The 20804-nt window shown below is 47.0% G+C and overlaps 1 protein-coding gene across 1 annotated transcript in view; it reads left to right on the top strand.

Annotated features, from left to right (window-relative positions):
* Positions 1-20804, top strand: part of LOC137523125 (uncharacterized) — a 39655-nt gene extending 18851 nt beyond the window's left edge. The window contains exons 3-6 of the mRNA XM_068243356.1: positions 1814-1939; positions 3395-3541; positions 12298-12447; positions 19932-20804. Of these exons, the coding sequence (XP_068099457.1) occupies positions 1814-1939; positions 3395-3541; positions 12298-12447; positions 19932-20071 (563 nt within the window). The 3' untranslated portion in view covers positions 20072-20804. The remainder of the gene's footprint in view (positions 1-1813; positions 1940-3394; positions 3542-12297; positions 12448-19931) is intronic.

The following is a 20804-nucleotide window of genomic DNA, read 5'->3' as shown; positions in this document are numbered from 1 at the left end:
GCTGCGTGTAACAGAAAAAAAATTATGCAAATCGGCCCACCAGGGCCTGAGAACTCCTCCTGCGTGACATACCCCGAGCTCAGCTCGGGATTATCGCCCAGGAGGTTAACATAAGGTTCTATGAACATCATTCGCACAGTAACACTTTGTGATGTGAAGTGATTTCAAATTGAGTTAGCAAACCCTAAGTAAAAAAAATGGTTTAGCTTTAGATAATCATTGATCTTTACCACTAATGTAAATGCATTACTATGAGAATTTTCTACAGAAATACAGAATATAACCCTAAACCTGGCTGCCAGTCACACCTCATCTACCTCTACTCCCACTTCTCCAGCCCAATCCCCCACTGTCACTCCCTTCACTGGCTGCCAATCACACCTCATCCACCTCTCCTCCCACTTCTCCAGCCCAATCCCCCTCTGTCACTCTCTTCGCTGTCTGCCAGTTACACAGAAGATACAATTTAAAATCCAAGGATACAATTTAAAATCCTACTCTTGCCTACAAAGCTCTCCACAACCTAGCTCCTTCCTTTCTAAATCAACTTATTTCCAGACTAGCTGATGACCCGGCATTGCTTGGGTATGTATTTGGCTGGTGTTGGCTGTGCCCACTTTTTCTAACCCTAACACACAATCACTCAATTACTCAATGACCAAGTTTGGGAGCTTTGCTGTCTTTGGCATCAAACATTTGCATTTAAATGAAACAAATCTGATTAGCTGTTTGTGGCTCCACCCCCTTTTCTGAATTTGAACCCCTGTCACCCAATGACCAACTGTACCAGGTTTGAGGCTTGTGCCATTAATAGTGCAAGAATGGCAGCAATTAAACATTCCACTTGAAAATCAATAGGTGAATTTTGATTGGCTGTTGTAGGCTCCACCCACTTTTCTGAATATTAATCACAGTCACCCAGTGACCAACTGTGCAAAGTTTGAGACACCTGCAATTAACTGTGTAAGAATGGCTGCTGTTTACATTTTTCCAGTGAAATTTGTGGTTATTGGGCTAAAAAGTATCCTTTATATTATTCCAGGTAATGTATTATATGTGTGTGCCAAATTTCATTCAAATCCGTTCAGCCGTTCTTGCGTGATCGAGTAACAAACTTCCAAACATCCAAACTTTTGCATTTATAATATTAGTGAGATACCATCCTACATGCAATGTCCGCTCTACTAACAATATCCTTCTGTCTCCTTCCCTGATCACCTCTTCCCACTCCCGCTTATAAGACTTCTCTTGATCCTCTCCCCTCTTCTGGAACATTCTCCCTCAACACATCTGCCACTCACCCACACTTACACTTTTTAGGCGCAATCTTAAAACTCATCTCTTCAGGCAAGCATACTCTCCTACCTCGTACATCCTGCCCACTAACCACCATTCTACCACCTTATACACAGCTTCCCTTTACCTACTGTCCTATACCTTAAACCTTTAGACTGTAAGGCCTTTTGGCCAGGGCTCGCCTCCCCTTTTGTCTCACAATGTTGTGTAATGGGTGTACATACCTCCCACCCGTGTCAAAATATGTAGTTAATTTGTTCACTGCATCAGCTGTTATCCACTCTTGTATTGTATTAACTGTTGTTTTGTCTATTTTGTATTGTTATACCCTGTATACTGCTGTACAGTGCCAAGAAAGATGCTGATGCTATATACATTAATAACAATAATAAGAGTAAATTAATAAGGCAGCCTCCATATTCCTCCCCCTTCAGGTGTCCTTATAGTGTTTTCTCTTCACCAGTCTATTCGATCAGGTAATTGTAGTAATATAACTGTGCATTTGTTGTATTTTTAGTGCTGGGTGTACAATACAAGTGCCATGCTTGCCGCGCCCGGGATTCGGACGACTGTGAAGGTGAAGAAGTTTTATGCCCAGAAGGCAGCGCCTGTATGACCGTCTCTGAACGACTGATCATTTCCGGTATGTCTAATCCTCATTTTAAATTAACCTCCCTGGCATTAACCCCTAGTCAGGCTTGGAGTTTGAAAGCCGCAGCTCAGATCGGTAGCCCCGAGCTAGACTCGTGGTCACCGACACAAGGTCTATGCAGAGCAATGGTGCGCAGCGGGCGTTTTCACTCACCTCCCTGGGGATCCACATTCTTCTTCCTGTCCTCCGAGGCTCTGCATTCCCCTAGTGAGATCGCCGGCTGTCATCATGACACCAGGTGGCGATCTCACTATAAGGTTACAGCGCTATCCGGAATACGGAGGGAGAACTGCAGCCCTGGATGCCAGGGAGGTGAGTAAGTGCTGCGGCTGCTGCAGATCTCTTTAACCCCTTGTTCCCCATGCAGGCTGGGATAGCCAGAATGTGGAGCCCCGGCCATGTAGCTATGGACTATGGTATGGGGGGTTCCGGGGGGGGAGAGGGGCAACCAAGCCTCTCCCTCTCCCCTGGAGGCCTTGTCCAATCCATGAACAAGGGCCTCTTCCCCACCTCTGTTGCCCAGGAGAAGGCAGAGGCCGATGACGCTCAGGGGGGTCATGGTGGCATCTGGGAGTTCAGATGGAGACAGACCACTTTGTACCCCTATACTCATTTTGCACGGGGATCTCCATCTTGAAGGGGGCTCCCAGATGCTACCATGAACCACCCAAGGCATTGTTGGCTCCCACCTCCTCCTAGGGCACTGGAGGTGGGGAAGAGCCCCTTGTCTATGGATTGGACAATGGCTCTGGGGGAGAGGGGCAGGCTTGCATGGACCATGAGGGCTGGTATAGCTCCTGGTTTCCAGGGAGTCTGTACACAACTGCCTACGGACCCCCTGAAAGCCCCGTCAGGAAAATCACTGCTCTTTCTTTTGATATATGTAAATTGACACTACCGCTCGGCTTATACATTATCTGTTATTTACGCATTTAAATGTATACTTTTTCCAATCGTAACTTAAAATTGTTTTTCTCCAAACCTATAAGGTCTTTTAGATTTTTTTGTTTTGTTCCCTCGTTCCTCCTTAACAAACCCTGCAAATTTGGTGTTTCTAGCACGTAAACGCTAAATTCAGCGACTATTACCATATTTCCCACACTCAACTTAAAAAAAATAAATCGATTTTCTCAAAAACTATAAGGTCTTTTTGAAAAAAAAAATTATTCTTGTTCCCACTGTCCTCCCTGCAAATTTGGTGTTTCTAGCATGTGCCGGGCTTTGCTATTAACGCCTAAAAAATGTGAACGCAAATTTTTAAAAAAAAAAAAAAGTGTTCAATGGGATTCCACAGATTTTGGTGACAGTACCGTGAATGGGGCTGTTTTGCACTATGGACAGCATCATGGAAGATGTTGGCGCTATATAAATAAAAATAATAATAGTTGTTATTATTATTATAGTTGTTGTTACTACTATTGTTTGATATCACTTTTGTTTTTACAGGTCAACAAACTCACTCGGTTTTAAAGCGATGTGCGGAGAACTTGCCTTGCAAAGCAGCTTCTAACGCATTTGCCACAAATGAAAATCGTGTATCGCTTTTCACGGAATGCTGTACAGGAGATCTGTGTAACTCTGATGGCTACAACAGTAAGTTCTGGGAAGAGTGTTCCTTGTTATATTATCCTCCTCAGCTAGATCCAGACATTTCTTGGCCTGCATACAATATTCACACCAGCTTGTGACCTTAAAGGGGATCTGAAGGGGAAATAAACTTATGAGTGTGAGGAAGCGTGGAAGAGCCGCCGCCATGAGCCAGCGGTCGGCGGCTCTTCCCGCGTGCAGTGCCCGCTCACACGGGGAGGCAGCCGCCTCCTCCCAGCGTGAGGCGGCTGTCCCCGTGGAGAGGCGGACGGAACGCGAAGAAGCCGCCGCGTTAGACGCGGCGGCTGGTGCACATCTCTCCGCTGCACCACAGAGCAGGGCTGGGACTCGTAGTCCCTCAGTGTTTAGAGTGACGCGCGCGCGCGCACTCAAGGAAGATTTATGATAGTCTGAGGGGAGTCAGCTGACCAGGCTGGTCAGCTGACCCTGATTCCGCTCCCCATTGGTCCAGCAATCAGGGAGGTGCTGGGGGTCACGATTGAGTATATATACTGCCGGCAGTTCACTTCTCTGGTGTCTGGCGTTGCGTTCACATACGTGGGAGCACCCAGATCCGTTAGTCAGATCCGTTAGTGTGCCGGGACCAGCTGGAGCTGTAATCCTACACTAAAGCTAGATTTGTTGATAGCTTAAAGTACTAGTTTGATTGTGATTATTTGTTATGACTTCTTGCCTGCCTTGACTACTCTTCTGAACTTTGATCTTGTACCTCGTTATTTCTGATACACCGTTGCCGAACCCCGGCTCGCTCCTAGACTCTGTTTCTGCCTCCTGATTCTGTACCCCGATATATCTGATACCCCGTTGCCGAACCCTGCCTGTACTTTGACTCCGCCTCTGCCTCTCGATCTTGTACTTTATCTGTCTGTGTGTGTACGACCTGGCTTGTCCGACCTCGAGAACCGACCTCATCATTGGAGGAGGTTCTTCGTTCTGTTGGTAACCCTTCCGCCTGAGGGTGACTTTCAGAAGATACTTCCTGCTTGCAGTCTGACTCCTCCCGTCTTGGAGAGCTCAGGGCTGCGGAAGTAATCTGTACAGTACGTCTTACTGTACTGAGGCCTAGTCCTCTAAGTGTTACTGTTACACCTAAACACTACACTCTACTCCGGTGAACAGAGGTTAGCTGGTATATTGGATTATCGGTGATACTGCAGATCACATATAATCTGGTATACGTCTGTATTCCCCGTGACGCTGCAGGTCACCGGTAATCAGATCTCTCTGTGCTTCACCGAGCGTTACAGAACGCCAGACCAAAAAATACTGATGGAACGCACTGATCCTCTGACTGTGCTTGCCACTTCGGTGGATAGCATTCATCAAGCATTAGGCCAGCACAAAGCCTTAATTGATGCTTTATCAGGCTCTGTGAGAACCCTCCAGACATCAGTTGATTCAGTGCGATCCCCTCCTAGTGACGACATCCGCATGCCTGTCCCTGATAAATTTTCCGGCCACAAGTCTGACTTCCGGAATTTCAGGAGTAGAGTGTTGTCATATTTTGAATTAAGGCCCCGATCCTCGGGGACTGAGACCCAACGGGTCATTTTCATTAAAACTTTGTTGACTGGAGACTCCCAGTCGTGGGCTTACAACCTGCCCACTACCGATATTGCTTTGACCTCAGTGGAGGAATTTTTTAAGGCCATGGCCATAATCTACGACGACCCTGACCTTGCCGCATCCTCAGAGCGGAAGCTCAAACTCTTACGGCAAGGCAGAGGGTCAGTCGAGGATTATGCGGCAGAGTTCCGTAGGTGGTCAGTCACCTCAAGATTTGATAATTTTGCCCTCATGGACTACTTCCTGTCTGGGTTGTCGGAAGAGGTTTCCGATCTAATGTTGACGGTACCCGAGCCCAAGACAGTTGATGAGGCCATATCATCGGCCATTCGAGTGGACCGCAGGTTGCGCCATCAGAGGCAGGCTAGAGGCAGTCACCGTGTCAGGGTGACATCGTACGCGGCACCGTCCGCTACACCTCTAGTAACACCTTCTCCGCCTGTCTCACCCTCCCCGGCTTTACCGCCGCCCGAACCAATGCAGATTGGTCGGTCGAGACTGACCCAGGTGGAGCGAAGGCGGAGAATGACAGAACAGCTGTGCCTGTACTGTGCAGCAGCAGGGCATAGGGTACGAAACTGCCCTAACAGGTCGGGAAACGAGTTTGCCTAGGAGTAGTGGGGGGTGACACCCTAGGTACACAAATTGCACCCCTTAAGGAAAAGAAATTTTTGCTCCCTTGTACGGTTACATGGGAAAATAAGTCTATGGCCACTGAGGCATTTATTGACTCAGGCTCAGCGGCCAATTTTATGAATTTTGAGTTCGCACAAGAGTTGGGTATTCCCCTCACTCCTGTGAGTCCCCCCATTCAGGTCACGGCAGTAGACGATTCCCCGCTACAACGGAATCATGCACTGTCTCAGACTCCGGAGGTGAAGGTCACCATCGGGGTACTACATGGGGAACAATTATCATTTTTTGTATTGCACATGTCAACCTCCACTATCATCCTAGGCATGCCATGGTTGCAACTCCACTCACCTCAAATAGACTGGGCCACAGGTCAGCTAACCACTTGGTCACCTCGTTGTTTTCAACAGTGTTTGGGAAAATTGACCCTGGGACAAACCAAAGTTCAGGTAGAAGGGGTACCCGACCAGTACTCCGAGTATTCCGACGTGTTCTGTCCCAAAGCAGCAGACAAGTTGCCCCCACATCGCCCTTTCGATTGTCCCATTGACCTCCGTTCGGGATGTGTACCTCCCCGGGGTCATTTGTACAATCTGTCGGGACCCGAAAAGGTAGCCATGCAGGATTATATCCGTGAAAACTTGGCCAAAGGTTTCATTCGGCCGTCCCGGTCACCTGCTGGAGCTGGTTTCTTTTTTGTTAAGAAAAAAGACGGAGGCCTGCGACCCTGCATCGATTATCGCGGCCTTAACAAGATTACAGTCAAAAATCGCTATCCCTTGCCACTGATAGACGATTTATTCACACAAATTACAGACGCTAAAATCTTTTCTAAATTAGATTTGCGGGGCGCGTATAACCTGATACGCATAAGAAAGGGCGATGAGTGGAAGACGGCCTTTAATACACCAGACGGGCATTATGAGTACCTGGTGATGCCCTTCGGGCTGTGTAATGCCCCGGCCGTCTTTCAGGAACTCATTAACGAGGTATTCAGAGAGGTGTTGGGGAAGTTTGTTTTGGTCTATCTTGATGATATTCTCATCTTCTCCAACAACCTCTCTGAACATAGAGACCATGTGAGGTTTGTTTTGAATCTGTTAAGGCAGAACTCTTTATATGCAAAACTTGAAAAATGCATCTTTGAAGTAACATCTGTCGCCTTCTTGGGGTATATAATTTCCACCACAGGCCTGTCGATGGATCCTGCCAAGGTCTCGGCTGTGCTGGAGTGGCCACAGCCGGTGGGGTTGAAATCTCTTCAGCGCTTTCTTGGCTTTGCCAATTATTATAGACGATTTATAAAGGGGTACTCCACGGTCATTTCTCCCCTTACGAGTCTCACCAAGAAAGGGGCAGATACAACTCACTGGTCTCCTGAGGCTTTACATGCTTTTTCCACTCTGAAGGGCCTATTCTGTTCAGCACCCATCCTCAGACATGTGGATACATCCTTCCCGTTCATTGTGGAGGTGGATGCTTCGGAGGTAGGGGTGGGGGCTGTGCTGTCTCAGCGGTCAGGCTTGCAGGGTAGAATGCACCCATGCGCTTACTTCTCTCGCAGGTTTTCCCCTGCAGAGAGGAATTATGATATTGGTAATAGGGAGCTCCTAGCCATCAAATTAGCTTTCGAGGAATGGCGACACTGGTTAGAAGGAGCTGAGCATACCATCACGGTTTACACCGATCATAAGAACTTAGAATACATCGAGGGGGCTAAGAGATTGAGCCCTCGTCAGGCTCGATGGTCGCTATTCTTCTCCAGGTTCACGTTTATCATTACATACACCCCGGGAAGCAAGAATGTTAAGGCAGATGCCTTGTCCAGATGCTTTGAGTCAGAGACAGCACAGCCCTCCGTTCCAGAGACCATTATTCCTCAGAGGTTGATACTGGCAGCCACTGGAACCTGGGAGGATTGGGCGGAGACGCTGATTCCCTTTCAACAGGACATCCCGGAAGGGAAGCCCGCAGGGGTTCTGTTCGTTCCTCTGCCGTTTCGCCTTCAGGTTCTAGAGATGTTCCATACACATAAGAATGCGGGACATCCTGGGGCATCCAGAACACAGGATTTAGTAGCCAGATGCGCCTGGTGGCCTTCCTTGGCAGCAGATTGCAAGGAATATGTGAAGGAGTGTGTGACATGTGCCAGGAGTAAACCCTCCCGACTGGCACCTGTCGGTACCTTGCAGTCATTGCCCACCCCGACTGAACCGTGGACCCACCTGTCCATGGATTTTGTGGGCGAGCTTCCCAGATCTGAGGGGATGACGGTCATTTGGGTCGTGGTCGACCGATTTAGCAAGATGGCCCATTTTGTACCTTTGAAAGGACTCCCCTCCGCTCGAGAACTGGCCGAGTTGTTTATCACGCATGTTTTTCGTTTGCACGGTATTCCCGAAGACATAGTCTCAGACAGGGGAGTCCAATTCGTCTCACGTTTTTGGAAAGCTTTTTGCCAGCTCATGGACATAAAATTGTCTTTCTCGTCTGGCTATCACCCACAGACCAACGGCCAGACTGAGAGAATAAATCAATCGTTAGAACAGTTCTTAAGGTGTTATGTAGCTGAAGCACAGGACGATTGGGTCAGATTTCTGCCGTTTGCAGAATTTGCCCAAAATAATTTAAAAAACTCGTCCTCCGGTTTTTCTCCTTTTCAAGTAGTGACGGGAAGATCACCCAAATTTTCCCCATTGCCTATAGCTTCCACTCCATTCCCAGCCCTGGAGGTCTGGCAAAGGTCATTCAAGGACCTGTGGGGGACAGTAAGAAATAACCTGGAGAAGGCTTTTTTGAGTCAGAAGGGTCAAGCCGACAAGAGACGGTCGGTGGAGTGGAGATTCCGACCAGGAGACCCGGTCTGGGTGTCCACACGTCACTTGGCCCTAAAACAACCTTCTAGTAAGCTTGGTCCCAGGTTTGTGGGTCCATTCCCAATAACCAAAAAGATCAACAATGTCACTTATACTGTCGAACTTCCCACTAGCATGCGGGGGGTAAGGTCTTTCCATGTTTCCCTTCTTAAACCAGCGGTCCAGGTGGGTCCCACTCCTCCCCCTCCTGTGTTGGTAGATGCCCAACCTGAATACGAGGTGGAGAAGATAATTGATTCACGTACTGTACAGAACTCGGTACAGTATCTCGTACACTGGAAAGGGTATGGCATTGAGGAGAGGCAATGGGTACCTGGGAACCGCATGCATGCGGACGAGTTAAGGAGGGAGTTTCATGCCTTACATCCCGAGAAACCTGGTGGGAGCTGTCCGGAGTCCACTCCTTGGGGGGGGGGTACTGTGAGGAAGCGTGGAAGAGCCGCCGCCATGAGCCAGCGGTCGGCGGCTCTTCCCGCGTGCAGTGCCCGCTCACACGGGGAGGCAGCCGCCTCCTCCCAGCGTGAGGCGGCTGTCCCCGTGGAGAGGCGGACGGAACGCGAAGAAGCCGCCGCGTTAGACGCGGCGGCTGGTGCACATCTCTCCGCTGCACCACAGAGCAGGGCTGGGACTCGTAGTCCCTCAGTGTTTAGAGTGACGCGCGCGCGCGCACTCAAGGAAGATTTATGATAGTCTGAGGGGAGTCAGCTGACCAGGCTGGTCAGCTGACCCTGATTCCGCTCCCCATTGGTCCAGCAATCAGGGAGGTGCTGGGGGTCACGATTGAGTATATATACTGCCGGCAGTTCACTTCTCTGGTGTCTGGCGTTGCGTTCACATACGTGGGAGCACCCAGATCCGTTAGTCAGATCCGTTAGTGTGCCGGGACCAGCTGGAGCTGTAATCCTACACTAAAGCTAGATTTGTTGATAGCTTAAAGTACTAGTTTGATTGTGATTATTTGTTATGACTTCTTGCCTGCCTTGACTACTCTTCTGAACTTTGATCTTGTACCTCGTTATTTCTGATACACCGTTGCCGAACCCCGGCTCGCTCCTAGACTCTGTTTCTGCCTCCTGATTCTGTACCCCGATATATCTGATACCCCGTTGCCGAACCCTGCCTGTACTTTGACTCCGCCTCTGCCTCTCGATCTTGTACTTTATCTGTCTGTGTGTGTACGACCTGGCTTGTCCGACCTCGAGAACCGACCTCATCATTGGAGGAGGTTCTTCGTTCTGTTGGTAACCCTTCCGCCTGAGGGTGACTTTCAGAAGATACTTCCTGCTTGCAGTCTGACTCCTCCCGTCTTGGAGAGCTCAGGGCTGCGGAAGTAATCTGTACAGTACGTCTTACTGTACTGAGGCCTAGTCCTCTAAGTGTTACTGTTACACCTAAACACTACACTCTACTCCGGTGAACAGAGGTTAGCTGGTATATTGGATTATCGGTGATACTGCAGATCACATATAATCTGGTATACGTCTGTATTCCCCGTGACGCTGCAGGTCACCGGTAATCAGATCTCTCTGTGCTTCACCGAGCGTTACAATGAGAGAATGATTTGTATGTGTAGTACAGCTAATAAATGGAACATTGGTAGCAAAGAATATAGTCTCATATGGTTTCCAATACAGGAAGAGTTAAGAATCTTCAGTTGTTATCTATGTAAAAGAGTTTCTCTGAGCTCTTCTCCTAATTTAATCAGAGAGCAATGCTATTTTCTGAAGTACTTATCTCAACCTGTCTGTCACTGTTCCTAGTTTGTTTAAGGTTTTACTGCCAGGAAGTTCAAAGTATCCTTAGCACCATATAGGCAGGTGGGGAGTGTTAGACCTGTCCCCATTCAAGAATAAGATGTCCCTCTCTGTAGATTGGAAGAAAGGGGCCAAATCCTGCCCACCAGGGGTGGATACGATTAATGTACAGTTGTACAGAGGTGCCAGTAGTATAGAAGGAGCTAAAAACTTTTAAAATGACGGAGGCAGCAGTGGACTTGCCACCCCGAGGTAGACACAAGATACCGTTGACTTTTTTCCACAAAAACAATTTATTTACATACTCCAGACAAGTGCAACACGACAAGTGCATTTTGCGGGCATATCCCACTTCATCAGGCTATAACAAGGAGTACACAACTCATGCAGGTCTAAGCTTAGTGCCTCTGTGTCATCATCACGTACAGCATCAGAGTGTCTGCCTTGCTTCTCTCCCTTTTCTGATGCCAAGAATGCACAAATGGCACTCTGGTGCATCAATGGCTAGGGAAATAGGTCCTCTGAGCAATCCAATTCAGGGGCAGCGTTTTAAGGGCAGAAATCACATTGCATGCTAAATTGCAGGCCTTAAAGTGCTTTAAAACATCTTGCATGTGTATACATCAATCAGGGAGTGTGATTAGAGTACTGCTTCACACTGACGCACCAAACGCACTGTGTAACACACCGCAAACAGCTGTTTGTGTAGTGATGGCCGTGCTGGACTGGTGCGCACTATGGCCAGAGTGCAGGCCGTGGCGGTGTTCAAGCCCATATGGTCGCCGGGCTGAGATAGCTCAATGATAGAACAACAGTGACTGTCCAGCTGATCAAATTTCGTCTGTCCACAATGAAGCAAAAACCTCATTATCTTGGGTGTGCCACCCCCACCCGAGACACTCATATAGCCGGCGGTCATTGCTTCATTGTGATACGCAAGCCCCTTCACCGTGGCAAGGTGGCGATCACGAAGGGGAATTGACACATGCCTTTTGTTTTGTTGTTGCAGCTTTAGTGCAGCCAGAAAAATTAGGCAGGCATGTACACACACCAGAAAAATTATTATAGCGGCCGCTGCTAGCAGGGGCCTTAAAAATTCAGGAATCCGCCTGGAGTCCTGGACCCTGTTGGTGGTGGCAGAGAAGGCAGTCAAGCGGCCTGCGGGCAGAGATGCTGTGTGGGGACCGACTGAGTCTTAGGGCAGGCAGGGGTGCTTTTTTTTAGCAATAGGAATCAGCAAGGAGCAAGCTAACAAGCCTACAAGATCCTAACTAAGCTTTCCCTATAGCTCTCTCTGCAGCAGCTCTCCCTTTTCTAATTACTGCAGGCACATGAGTGAGTGAAAAGGCTGACGCTGCCTGCCTTTTATAAGGGGGGTGGGGCTCTAGGAGGGAGTGTAGCCTGATTGGCTACAATGTGCCTGCTGACTGTGGTGTAGAGGGTCAAAGTTGACCCTAATGATGCACTATGGGGGCAAATCAAACTTCCGCAAAAGTTTGCGGTTCTCCGCGATCGCGAACTACGGAAGTTTGCTGGCAACCATTCGCCAGCGAACAGCTCGGGCCATCTCTATTCTAGACCAGCGGTAGGGAACATTGGATCTCCAGCTGTGATAAAACTACAAAACCCAGAATGCATTTGTCTTCACTAATCATGACTGTGGCTGACAGACTCCTGCAATGCATTGTGGGACTTGTAGTTCCTTAACAGCTGGAGAGCCAAGGTTCCCTACCCCTGTTCTAGAGCATGAGTGGCACTGCAGGCAGAGAAGTCCGGCAGGACTTGGACCTTTGGAGCTCGCAGGACGTGAGTGTTCACTTTGTGTTCCCAGCCCGCTGCGCCATCAAATCTCCCCCAAACCCCTTTATGAAAGATCTGTGCTTCCATCTACTAATATGTTCTATTTCTACAGTGCCAATTGACATCAATGATCACCTGGGTCCTCGGTGTCCATCTTGCTTTGCAACGAACACGTTGGGTACTTGTGAGACGGATGTAACATCAATCTGTCCAGGAGTCGATGACAAATGTTCAGATATCTCAGGACACATTTTAGTACCTGGTAAGGTTTTTACTGTTTCTTTAGATGCAAGCTTTACATTTTTAGTACCACTTTTTTGTGTTACATTTTCTTAACCTTATTTCTGGTTATTTACGTAGGTTTATCTTACGTAGGTTTTTCTTTTTGTTTTGTTTTTGTGTTTTTTTTACATTACTCAAAAGCAAGATTTTACAGGGGTAATTGTTAATGCTTCAAGTGTGGATATATTTCTACACTTAGACATTTACACATAAATACGTGTATGTAAGAATGTTTTGGTTTTGCAGCCTACTGAGTCAGGGGAACAAGCAACCAGTTCACTAAGCAAAAAAGTACTTCTCTCACTGTAGTAGACAATTTTACATGGTATAATATTTATACAGATGAAGCATCCACTGTAAAATAATTTGGTGTGTAGAATTTGTATGATTTAGTAGCACCTATTCTACAAATTCATTTATTTATTGTATCTGTATAGCGCCAACATATTACGCAGCGCTGGACATTAGTTTAGGTTACAGACAATATTTAGGGGTGGCACACAGCAATAAGACAATACAGGAATACAAGAAAGACCCGATCACACAGCACAGTATGAGTACAAGGTAATGCTTAGTCACTGGATGGAGCATGGAGATCACACAGCACAGTATGAGTACAAGGTAATGCTTAGTCACTGGATGGAGCATGGAGATCACACAGCACAGTATGAGTACAAGGTAATGCTTAGTCACTGGATGGGAGCAGGAGATCACACAGCACAGTATGAGTACCAGGTAATGCTTAATCACTGGATGGGAGCATGGAGATCACGCAGCACAGTATGAGTACCAGGTAATGCTTAGTCACTGGATGGGAGCATGGAGATCACGCAGCACAGTATGAGTACAAGGTAATGCTTAGTCACTGGATGGGAGCATGGAGATCACACAGCACAGTATGAGTACCAGGTAATGCTTAGTCACTGGATGGGAGCATGGAGATCACGCAGCACAGTATGAGTACAAGGTAATGCTTAGTCACTGGATGGGGCATGGAGATCACACAGCACAGTATGAGTACAAGGTAATGCTTAGTCAGTCACTGGAGGGGAGCATGGAGATCACACAGCACAGTATGAGTACAAGGTAATGCTTAGTCACTGGATGGGGCATGGAGATCACACAGCACAGTATGAGTACAAGGTAATGCTTAGTCAGTCACTGGAGGGGAGCATGGAGATCACACAGCACAGTATAAGTACAAGGTAATGCTTAGTCACTGGATGGAGCATGGAGATCACACAGCACAGTATGAGTACAAGGTAATGCTTAGTCACTGGATGGGAGCATGGAGATCACACAGCACAGTATGAGTACAAGGTAATGCTTAGTCAGTCACTGGATGGGAGCATGGAGATTAGGCAAGTTAGGGTCACTCAGATCCATAGGATGGGTGCACAGTAATGGAGGTGCATGAACAGGTAGGAGACACAAGGAGGAGGACCCTGCCCGAAGGCTTACAATCTACAAATAAAATTCCCTCTTTAATTTGCCATTTTTTAAATATTGGTTATTTGTAAGATTCCCGTGGACCCCGTGCCATGTTACTTTACACTGGTGGATTCCTGAAGCTTGAATTTAGAAGCCAGAGGATTGCAGATCATTGTATTTTGGTTTAGTCCTCCACTGCGAGTGCAATCACTAGGCAAGATGTGCAGTGATGTAGAGAGAACCCGCCTCCTCGGGGGTCACTGCAAGTGCAATCACTAGGCAAGATGTGCAGTGATGTAGAGAGAACCCGCCTCCTCGGGGGTCACTGCGGAGGCAATCACTAGGCAAGATGTGCAGTGATGTAGAGAGAACCCGCCTCCTCGGGGGTCACTGCGGGTGCAATCACTAGGCAAGATGTGCAGTGATGTAGAGAGAACCCGCCTCCTCGGGGGTCACTGCAAGTGCAATCACTAGGCAAGATGTGCAGTGATGTAGAGAAAACCCGCCTCCTCGGGGGTCACTGCAAGTGCAATCACTAAGCAAGATGTGCAGTGATGTAGAGAGAACCTGCCTCCTCGGGGGTCACTGCGGGTGCAATCACTAGGCAAGATGTGCAGTGATGTAGAGAGAACCCGCCTCCTCGGGGGTCACTGCGGGTGCAATCATTAGGCAAGATGTGCAGTGATGTAGAGAGAACCCGCCTCCTCGGGGGTCACTGTGGGTGCAATCACTAGGCAAGATGTGCAGTGATGTAGAGAGAACTCGCTTCCTCGGGGGTCACTGTGGGTGCAATCACTAGGCAAGATGTGCAGTAATATGGAGAGAACTCGCCTCCTCGGGGGTCACTGTGGGTGCAATCACTAGGCAAGATGTGCAGTGATGTAGAGAGAACCTGCCTCCTCGGGGGTCCCTGCGGGGGCAATCACTAGGCAAGATGTGCAGTGATGTAGAGAGAACCCGCCTCCTCGGGGGTCACTGTGGGTGCAATCACTAGGCAAGATGTGCAGTGATGTAGAGAGAACCCGCCTCCTCGGGGGTCACTGTGGGTGCAATCACTAGGCAAGATGTGCAGTAATATGGAGAGAACTCGCCACCTCGGGGGTCACTGTGGGTGCAATCACTAGGCAAGATGTGCAGTGATGTAGAGAGAACCCGCCTCCTCGGGGGTCACTATGGGTGCAATCACTAGGCAAGATGTGCAGTGATGTAGAGAGAACCCGCCTCCTCAGGGGTCACTGCGGGTGCAATCACTAGGCAAGATGTGCTGTGATATAGAGAGAACCCGCCTCCTCGGGGGTCACTGCGGGTGCAATCACTAGGCAAGATGTTTAGTAATGTAGAGAGAACCAGCCTCCTCAGGGGTCACTGCGGGTGCAATAACTAGGCAAGATGTGCAGTGATGTAGAGAGAACCCGCCTCCTCGGGGGTCACTGCAGGTGCAATCACTAGGCAAGATGTGCAGTGATGTAGAGAGAACCCACCTCCTCGGCGGTCACTGCGGGTGCAATCACTAGGCAAGATGTGCTGTGATGTAGAGAGAATCCGCCTCCTCGGGAGTCACTGCGGGTGCAATCACTAGGCAAGATGTGCAGTGATGTGGAGAGAACCCGCCTCCCCGGGGGTCACTGCGGGTGCAATCACTAGGCAAGATGTGCAGTGATGTAGAGAGAACCCGCCTCCTCGTAGGTCACTGAGGTGCAATCACTAAGCAAGATGCTCAGTGATGTAGAGAGAACCCGCCTTCTCGGGGGTCACTGTGGGTGCAATCACTAGGCAAGATGTGCAGTGATGTGGAGAGAACCCGCCTCCTCGGGGGTCCCTGCGGGTGCAATCACTAGGCAAGATGCGCAGTGATGTAGAGAGAACCCGCCTCCTCGGGGGTCACTGCGGGGGCAATCACTAGGCAAGTTGTGCAGTGATGTAGAGAGAACCCGCCTCCTCGGGGGTCACTGCGGGTGCAATCACTATGCAAGATGTGCAGTGATGTAGAGAGAACCCGCCTCCTCGGGGGTCCCTGCGGGTGCAATCACTAGGCAAGATGCGCAGTGATGTAGAGAGAACCCGCCTCCTCGGGGGTCACTACATATCAGGAGATAAGATTGGTTCACCTGAAATGATCACTGCACAGGTTTCCCTACTCACGACTAGTGATGGCCTTAACATCAAATTTTCAGTTCATGAAGTTCAAACGTGAATTTTCAACAAATTTCCTGTGAGAATGATTGATTATAATTATTGTCTCTATTATTATTATTGTTATTATTATCATTATTATATATAGAGCGCCAACATATTCCGTGGTGTTGTACAAAGTTGTAAGGCTTGGTGGTGTATTCTCCACAGTCAGCATGCAACGCATGAGCTGACGTGGAGGAGGTACACACACTAGCACAAGGAAACAGGCTATCCCTAGTATAGTGGAGGGGAGGACTGACTCCAAAAGGAGATTGTGGCGCCCAGAGCCGGTGCAGATCCGACAGCCACAAACAATACTTTCGCGATAACGTCTCAGCGCAAGGTAGCGCTGAGCGCATAAACCAGAACTGAGGAGATCAGGACAGGTAGACAGAATGAACGCTTGCTAGCTAGCGGCTACTTAGTGACAGCAAGCGCCCACAACAAGACAGACTGGAATGAGGCAGCCAATGCGTACAGCGATGGCGTGCCTCACAAAGACAGGACAGGATAGTCAGGAAATGGCAGGATCAAGATAGATGAACGTAACACAGATAAGTATACAATAAGTGTGTTTTCCTAGCGTATTACAATTACAGCTATCAATGAAACTATTTTTAACGTCTGACTAACATATGTATATATCGGCAATGAACCGATATATGACATAAGCAGGAACACTGACTAGGACAGGAGTAATACAGGGAACAGGACTCAGAAGGATTAGCTATCTCTTCGCAGAGATGAACGCAATCCACAAACGGTAACAGAACAGGATTCAGAAGGATTCGTTATCTCCTCGCGGAGATGAACGCAATCCACAAACAGTAACAGAACAGGATTTAGAAGGATTCGTTATCTCTTCGCAGAGATGAACGCAATCCACAAACAGAACCAGGAGCAGGGTAACTAACTCAGCACGGGTGATCACGATACGCGCAACCTACCAAAACGTGCTGGAAAGCTGACTAACTGCACACAGGATATAAACAGTTCGTGTACGTATACATCAGCGACACTGATGTATCAACGTAACACGAATACAAGGAAAATAATAAACGTGCTGGTATGCATATATATTGGCAATGAACCAATATATGATGCAAAGACCAGCAAAGTATCTTTAGAACAAGAAACACGATCAGGGGCTGAAGCAACAGCAAGACAGGCTTAAACTGAAGCTATGATAACCCGAGGAGTCCTGCAGGAAGCAGATCTTTATACTGAGGTCATCCAATGGGAGCAGACATGCAGATTCCCACACAGGTGAATGATAATCAGTCACAAGCTGACAGCAGGGAAAGGCAGACAAAGCTATGCAGCTTGCATGGAAAGAGATCAGAACTGCCTGAGCTGCAGCACTACTACTTCCAGCAAAACCTGCTGCAGCAGCGATCATGACAAAAGTAAGAAACAAATTGGAAGTACATAATACAGACAAATTGAATTATCATTGGTAAAATGTCATTTCATTGGTATTGGTATTTTTAATGGTGAAATGTAAACTGCAGCCATTCTTCAACTGTTAAAGCGGATATGAAATGAAAAACTAACTATAATGAGTCACTTGTCTATATATCTTATCTAAAGTTTAGATCGTTCACACAGCAAATCTAGCTGCAAACAGCTTCAACAGTATATGATTATTTATTCCTGTAATACAATGAAGGCTGCAATTTTCTGTTTATCACATTACACACAGGCAAGCTGAAAGCATCTCCAGCCCTCAGCCTGTCACAGCCTGTGACAAATTCACTCCTCCCTCCTCCCCTCTGCGTCTGAAATCTCTGGCTAGTAACCTCCTCCTCCTCCTGCCCAGACTGAGCTCCCATAAGCCCCTGCTACCTGGGACTGAGTGCCAAGGCTCTCTGAAAAACTGTGGGCAAGGCTTGTATAGTTTATAGGGAATTGGAGTATTAAAACAAAACAAACTAAATATTTGGCTTGAGGAATGCCCTATAAACTATATGAAAGGAACACAATTATGCTATGAGTAAAAGTTTATCTCGGATCCACTTTAATCGCAGAGTTTTTAAACTTGGCACACTTGGTCACCGGGATTAATTGTCAGGAAAATAGATGAAGCCTACAACATTCAATCAAAATTCACCTATTGATTTTCAAGGGGAATATTTAAACTGCTCCCATTCTTACGCCATTAATGGCAGAGGCCTCAAACCTGCTACAGTCAGTCATTGGGTGCCTGGGATTAAAAATCACTAAAGGGGGCGGAGTCACAATCAGATCATCAGATTTCTTTGCTGGATAAACTGCTTCCATTCACACATTTTTGATGCCAGGAAACCAAAAGCTCACAAACTTGGTCACTGAGTGACTGTGTGTCCAGGTTACAAAAAGTGTGCAAAGCCAAAAATCCTGCATATTTCACTGGGAAAATGTAAACTGCAGCCCTTCTCACACTGTTAATTGCAGGGTTCTTAAACTTCACATAGTTGGTCACTGGGTGATTATATTAATATTCACTGGATGGAGCCTACAACAGCCAATCAAAATTCACCTATTTTTAAAGGGGAATATTTAAATTGCTGCCATTCTTACACTCTTAATAGCAGAAGCCTCAAACCTGGCACAGTCTGTGATTGGGGGACTGAGGTTCAAATTCAGAAAAGGGGGTGGAGCCACAAACAGCCAATCATATTTGTTTTATTTATCAGGAAAAATTTAACTGATTACAACCAAGGACCCCAAAGCTCATAAACTTGGTCACTGAGTGGGCGGGGTAAATGACCAACTTTTTTTTACAAAGGAGGGTGGTTTAATTGTATAAATGGTCATATTACGCTGCCTGAATATATCCTAAAATACCTACAACCACCCAAGTAAATAGATAAAGGGGTCTAACATTTCTTACTCTGTAAGTATTTACATAAATTGTTCAACAATACCCCACATTGTACTTAAAGAATCATATTTGTAATCTTGGCACAAGAAAATGCCCTCTGGATCAAAGAGCAGTCATTATAGGAAACCAGAGACGTTTTATAATAAAAGTTTTATACCTACCTGGGACTTCCTCCAGCCTCATCCGCACGGATCGCTCCCACGCCGCCGTCCTCAGTCTTCTCTGTCGCCGGTATCGGGTCAGTGAGGGTCACACTGTAGTCACTTCCTGTCTGAGTCACGACTGAGTCAGCCACTTACATACCTGATATTTAACTCTTTCAGGCAGAGAAAGAAAAAAAGGAACACAGCCTAATTATTTGTGTGCTCGGCACTGTACATACACATGTCTATCTCATCATGTCACATGTCACTTCAGGTATCCTTTAAAGCAACTCAACAAATCGAGGGGATAATTAGCTAAGAAATTATGACCCTAAGAAAATATTATCAAATTAGAAACTCTACAGGCTATCTTAGCCCCACCCCTTATCCATTCTCTTTGATAGAAATATTTCCTTAAAACTTTAACTAGAAATAATGAACTCTCTCAATGCTTCTGCAAACTTCTATTTTGCTACAATTTTCTATTTTGCTCCAATTTGATCTATAAATCACCGAAACTAGCCCCCCCCCAAAAAAAAAGTGCCAAAGCCCCTCCCCCAATGCGTACTCAGACCTATACTGTAAAACATTTGTTGATATTTTGTCCCCTACTTTATTTTCATTTAACAATATACTAGAGGGGAAACCTGTACTTCCTTCTAAGCTCATCTTAGCTCAAATCTCTGGAATTCCAAAACCTCCCAGAGATCCTTTATACCCTAAAAACGATTGCCGCATATCTCTACTTAATATATAAAAAAAATGTGTGATTGATGTTTTCTGGTATTTCTGTATACTGTTTATTTCAGCAATTGTGGCATTTGTGTTAATCTGTACACTTTTCTCATTCAGGTGGAGTTGATAGAGAATTCTCAGCAAAAGGATGCGTATCTTCCGATATCAGCCACTCTGATTACTCCACCCTTGCTGGTCTGGCAATTTTCAATTACACTCGACTGGTCTACGATACTCCACCTACTAATCTAGTGTAACTGAAGAATTCTGAAGGCATTTACAACGAGATCACATTACAATTATTAGTAATGCATAAAAGCTGATAAATTAATTATACTCACGATGATTTGCATGAATGATCTGAAAATCAAAAATATTGGCGAACGGATCGGATGGGGTGAATAACAAACAATTAAAGTGTAGCTGAGGCGACATGTGATATGATTAATATGTTTTGTACTGTACAGAGAGGTTGTTACAGAGAGAGGTGGCAGCACATACTGGGACAGACAGACAGGGGGCCTTGACTGGACAAAGTAGCAGGGTGAGGGAACATACACAGTGGTGGTTGTTTGGCAGAATAAAGGGGGAAGAACACAGGATGGAGATCACAGGCCTAGTATAAATATTATTCCTCTTTATGCTCTTTTTATGCCCATTCTCTATATGGCGCACCAAAACCTGCCAAGGACAGCCACAGTGTCACAGGTGCAAGAAGGGGATGGGGGGCAGTTTGCTAATGATTACTACTATTCAAAGTATCTATAGAAGTTATTATTATGAGCACAAGACCAATAGAGAGATACTTCTGCAGTTGAGGAAGGGCCCTTCGGGGCCCCTCTGGCCCAAGGGCCCTGATGTGGTCGCAACCACTGCAACCCCTATTGCTACACCCCTGGCCATTGCTGTAGTTTGGAAAAAAAACAAACACGATTCAGATAAAAATGATCACAAATGTTTTTGATTCTGTCATAGATAAGCCCAACGATA

The sequence above is a fragment of the Hyperolius riggenbachi genome, chromosome 6 (genome assembly GCF_040937935.1).
Source record: "Hyperolius riggenbachi isolate aHypRig1 chromosome 6, aHypRig1.pri, whole genome shotgun sequence".
In the NCBI taxonomy this organism is placed as follows: domain Eukaryota; kingdom Metazoa; phylum Chordata; class Amphibia; order Anura; family Hyperoliidae; genus Hyperolius; species Hyperolius riggenbachi.
This window is presented reverse-complemented; position numbering and strand designations above follow the sequence as displayed.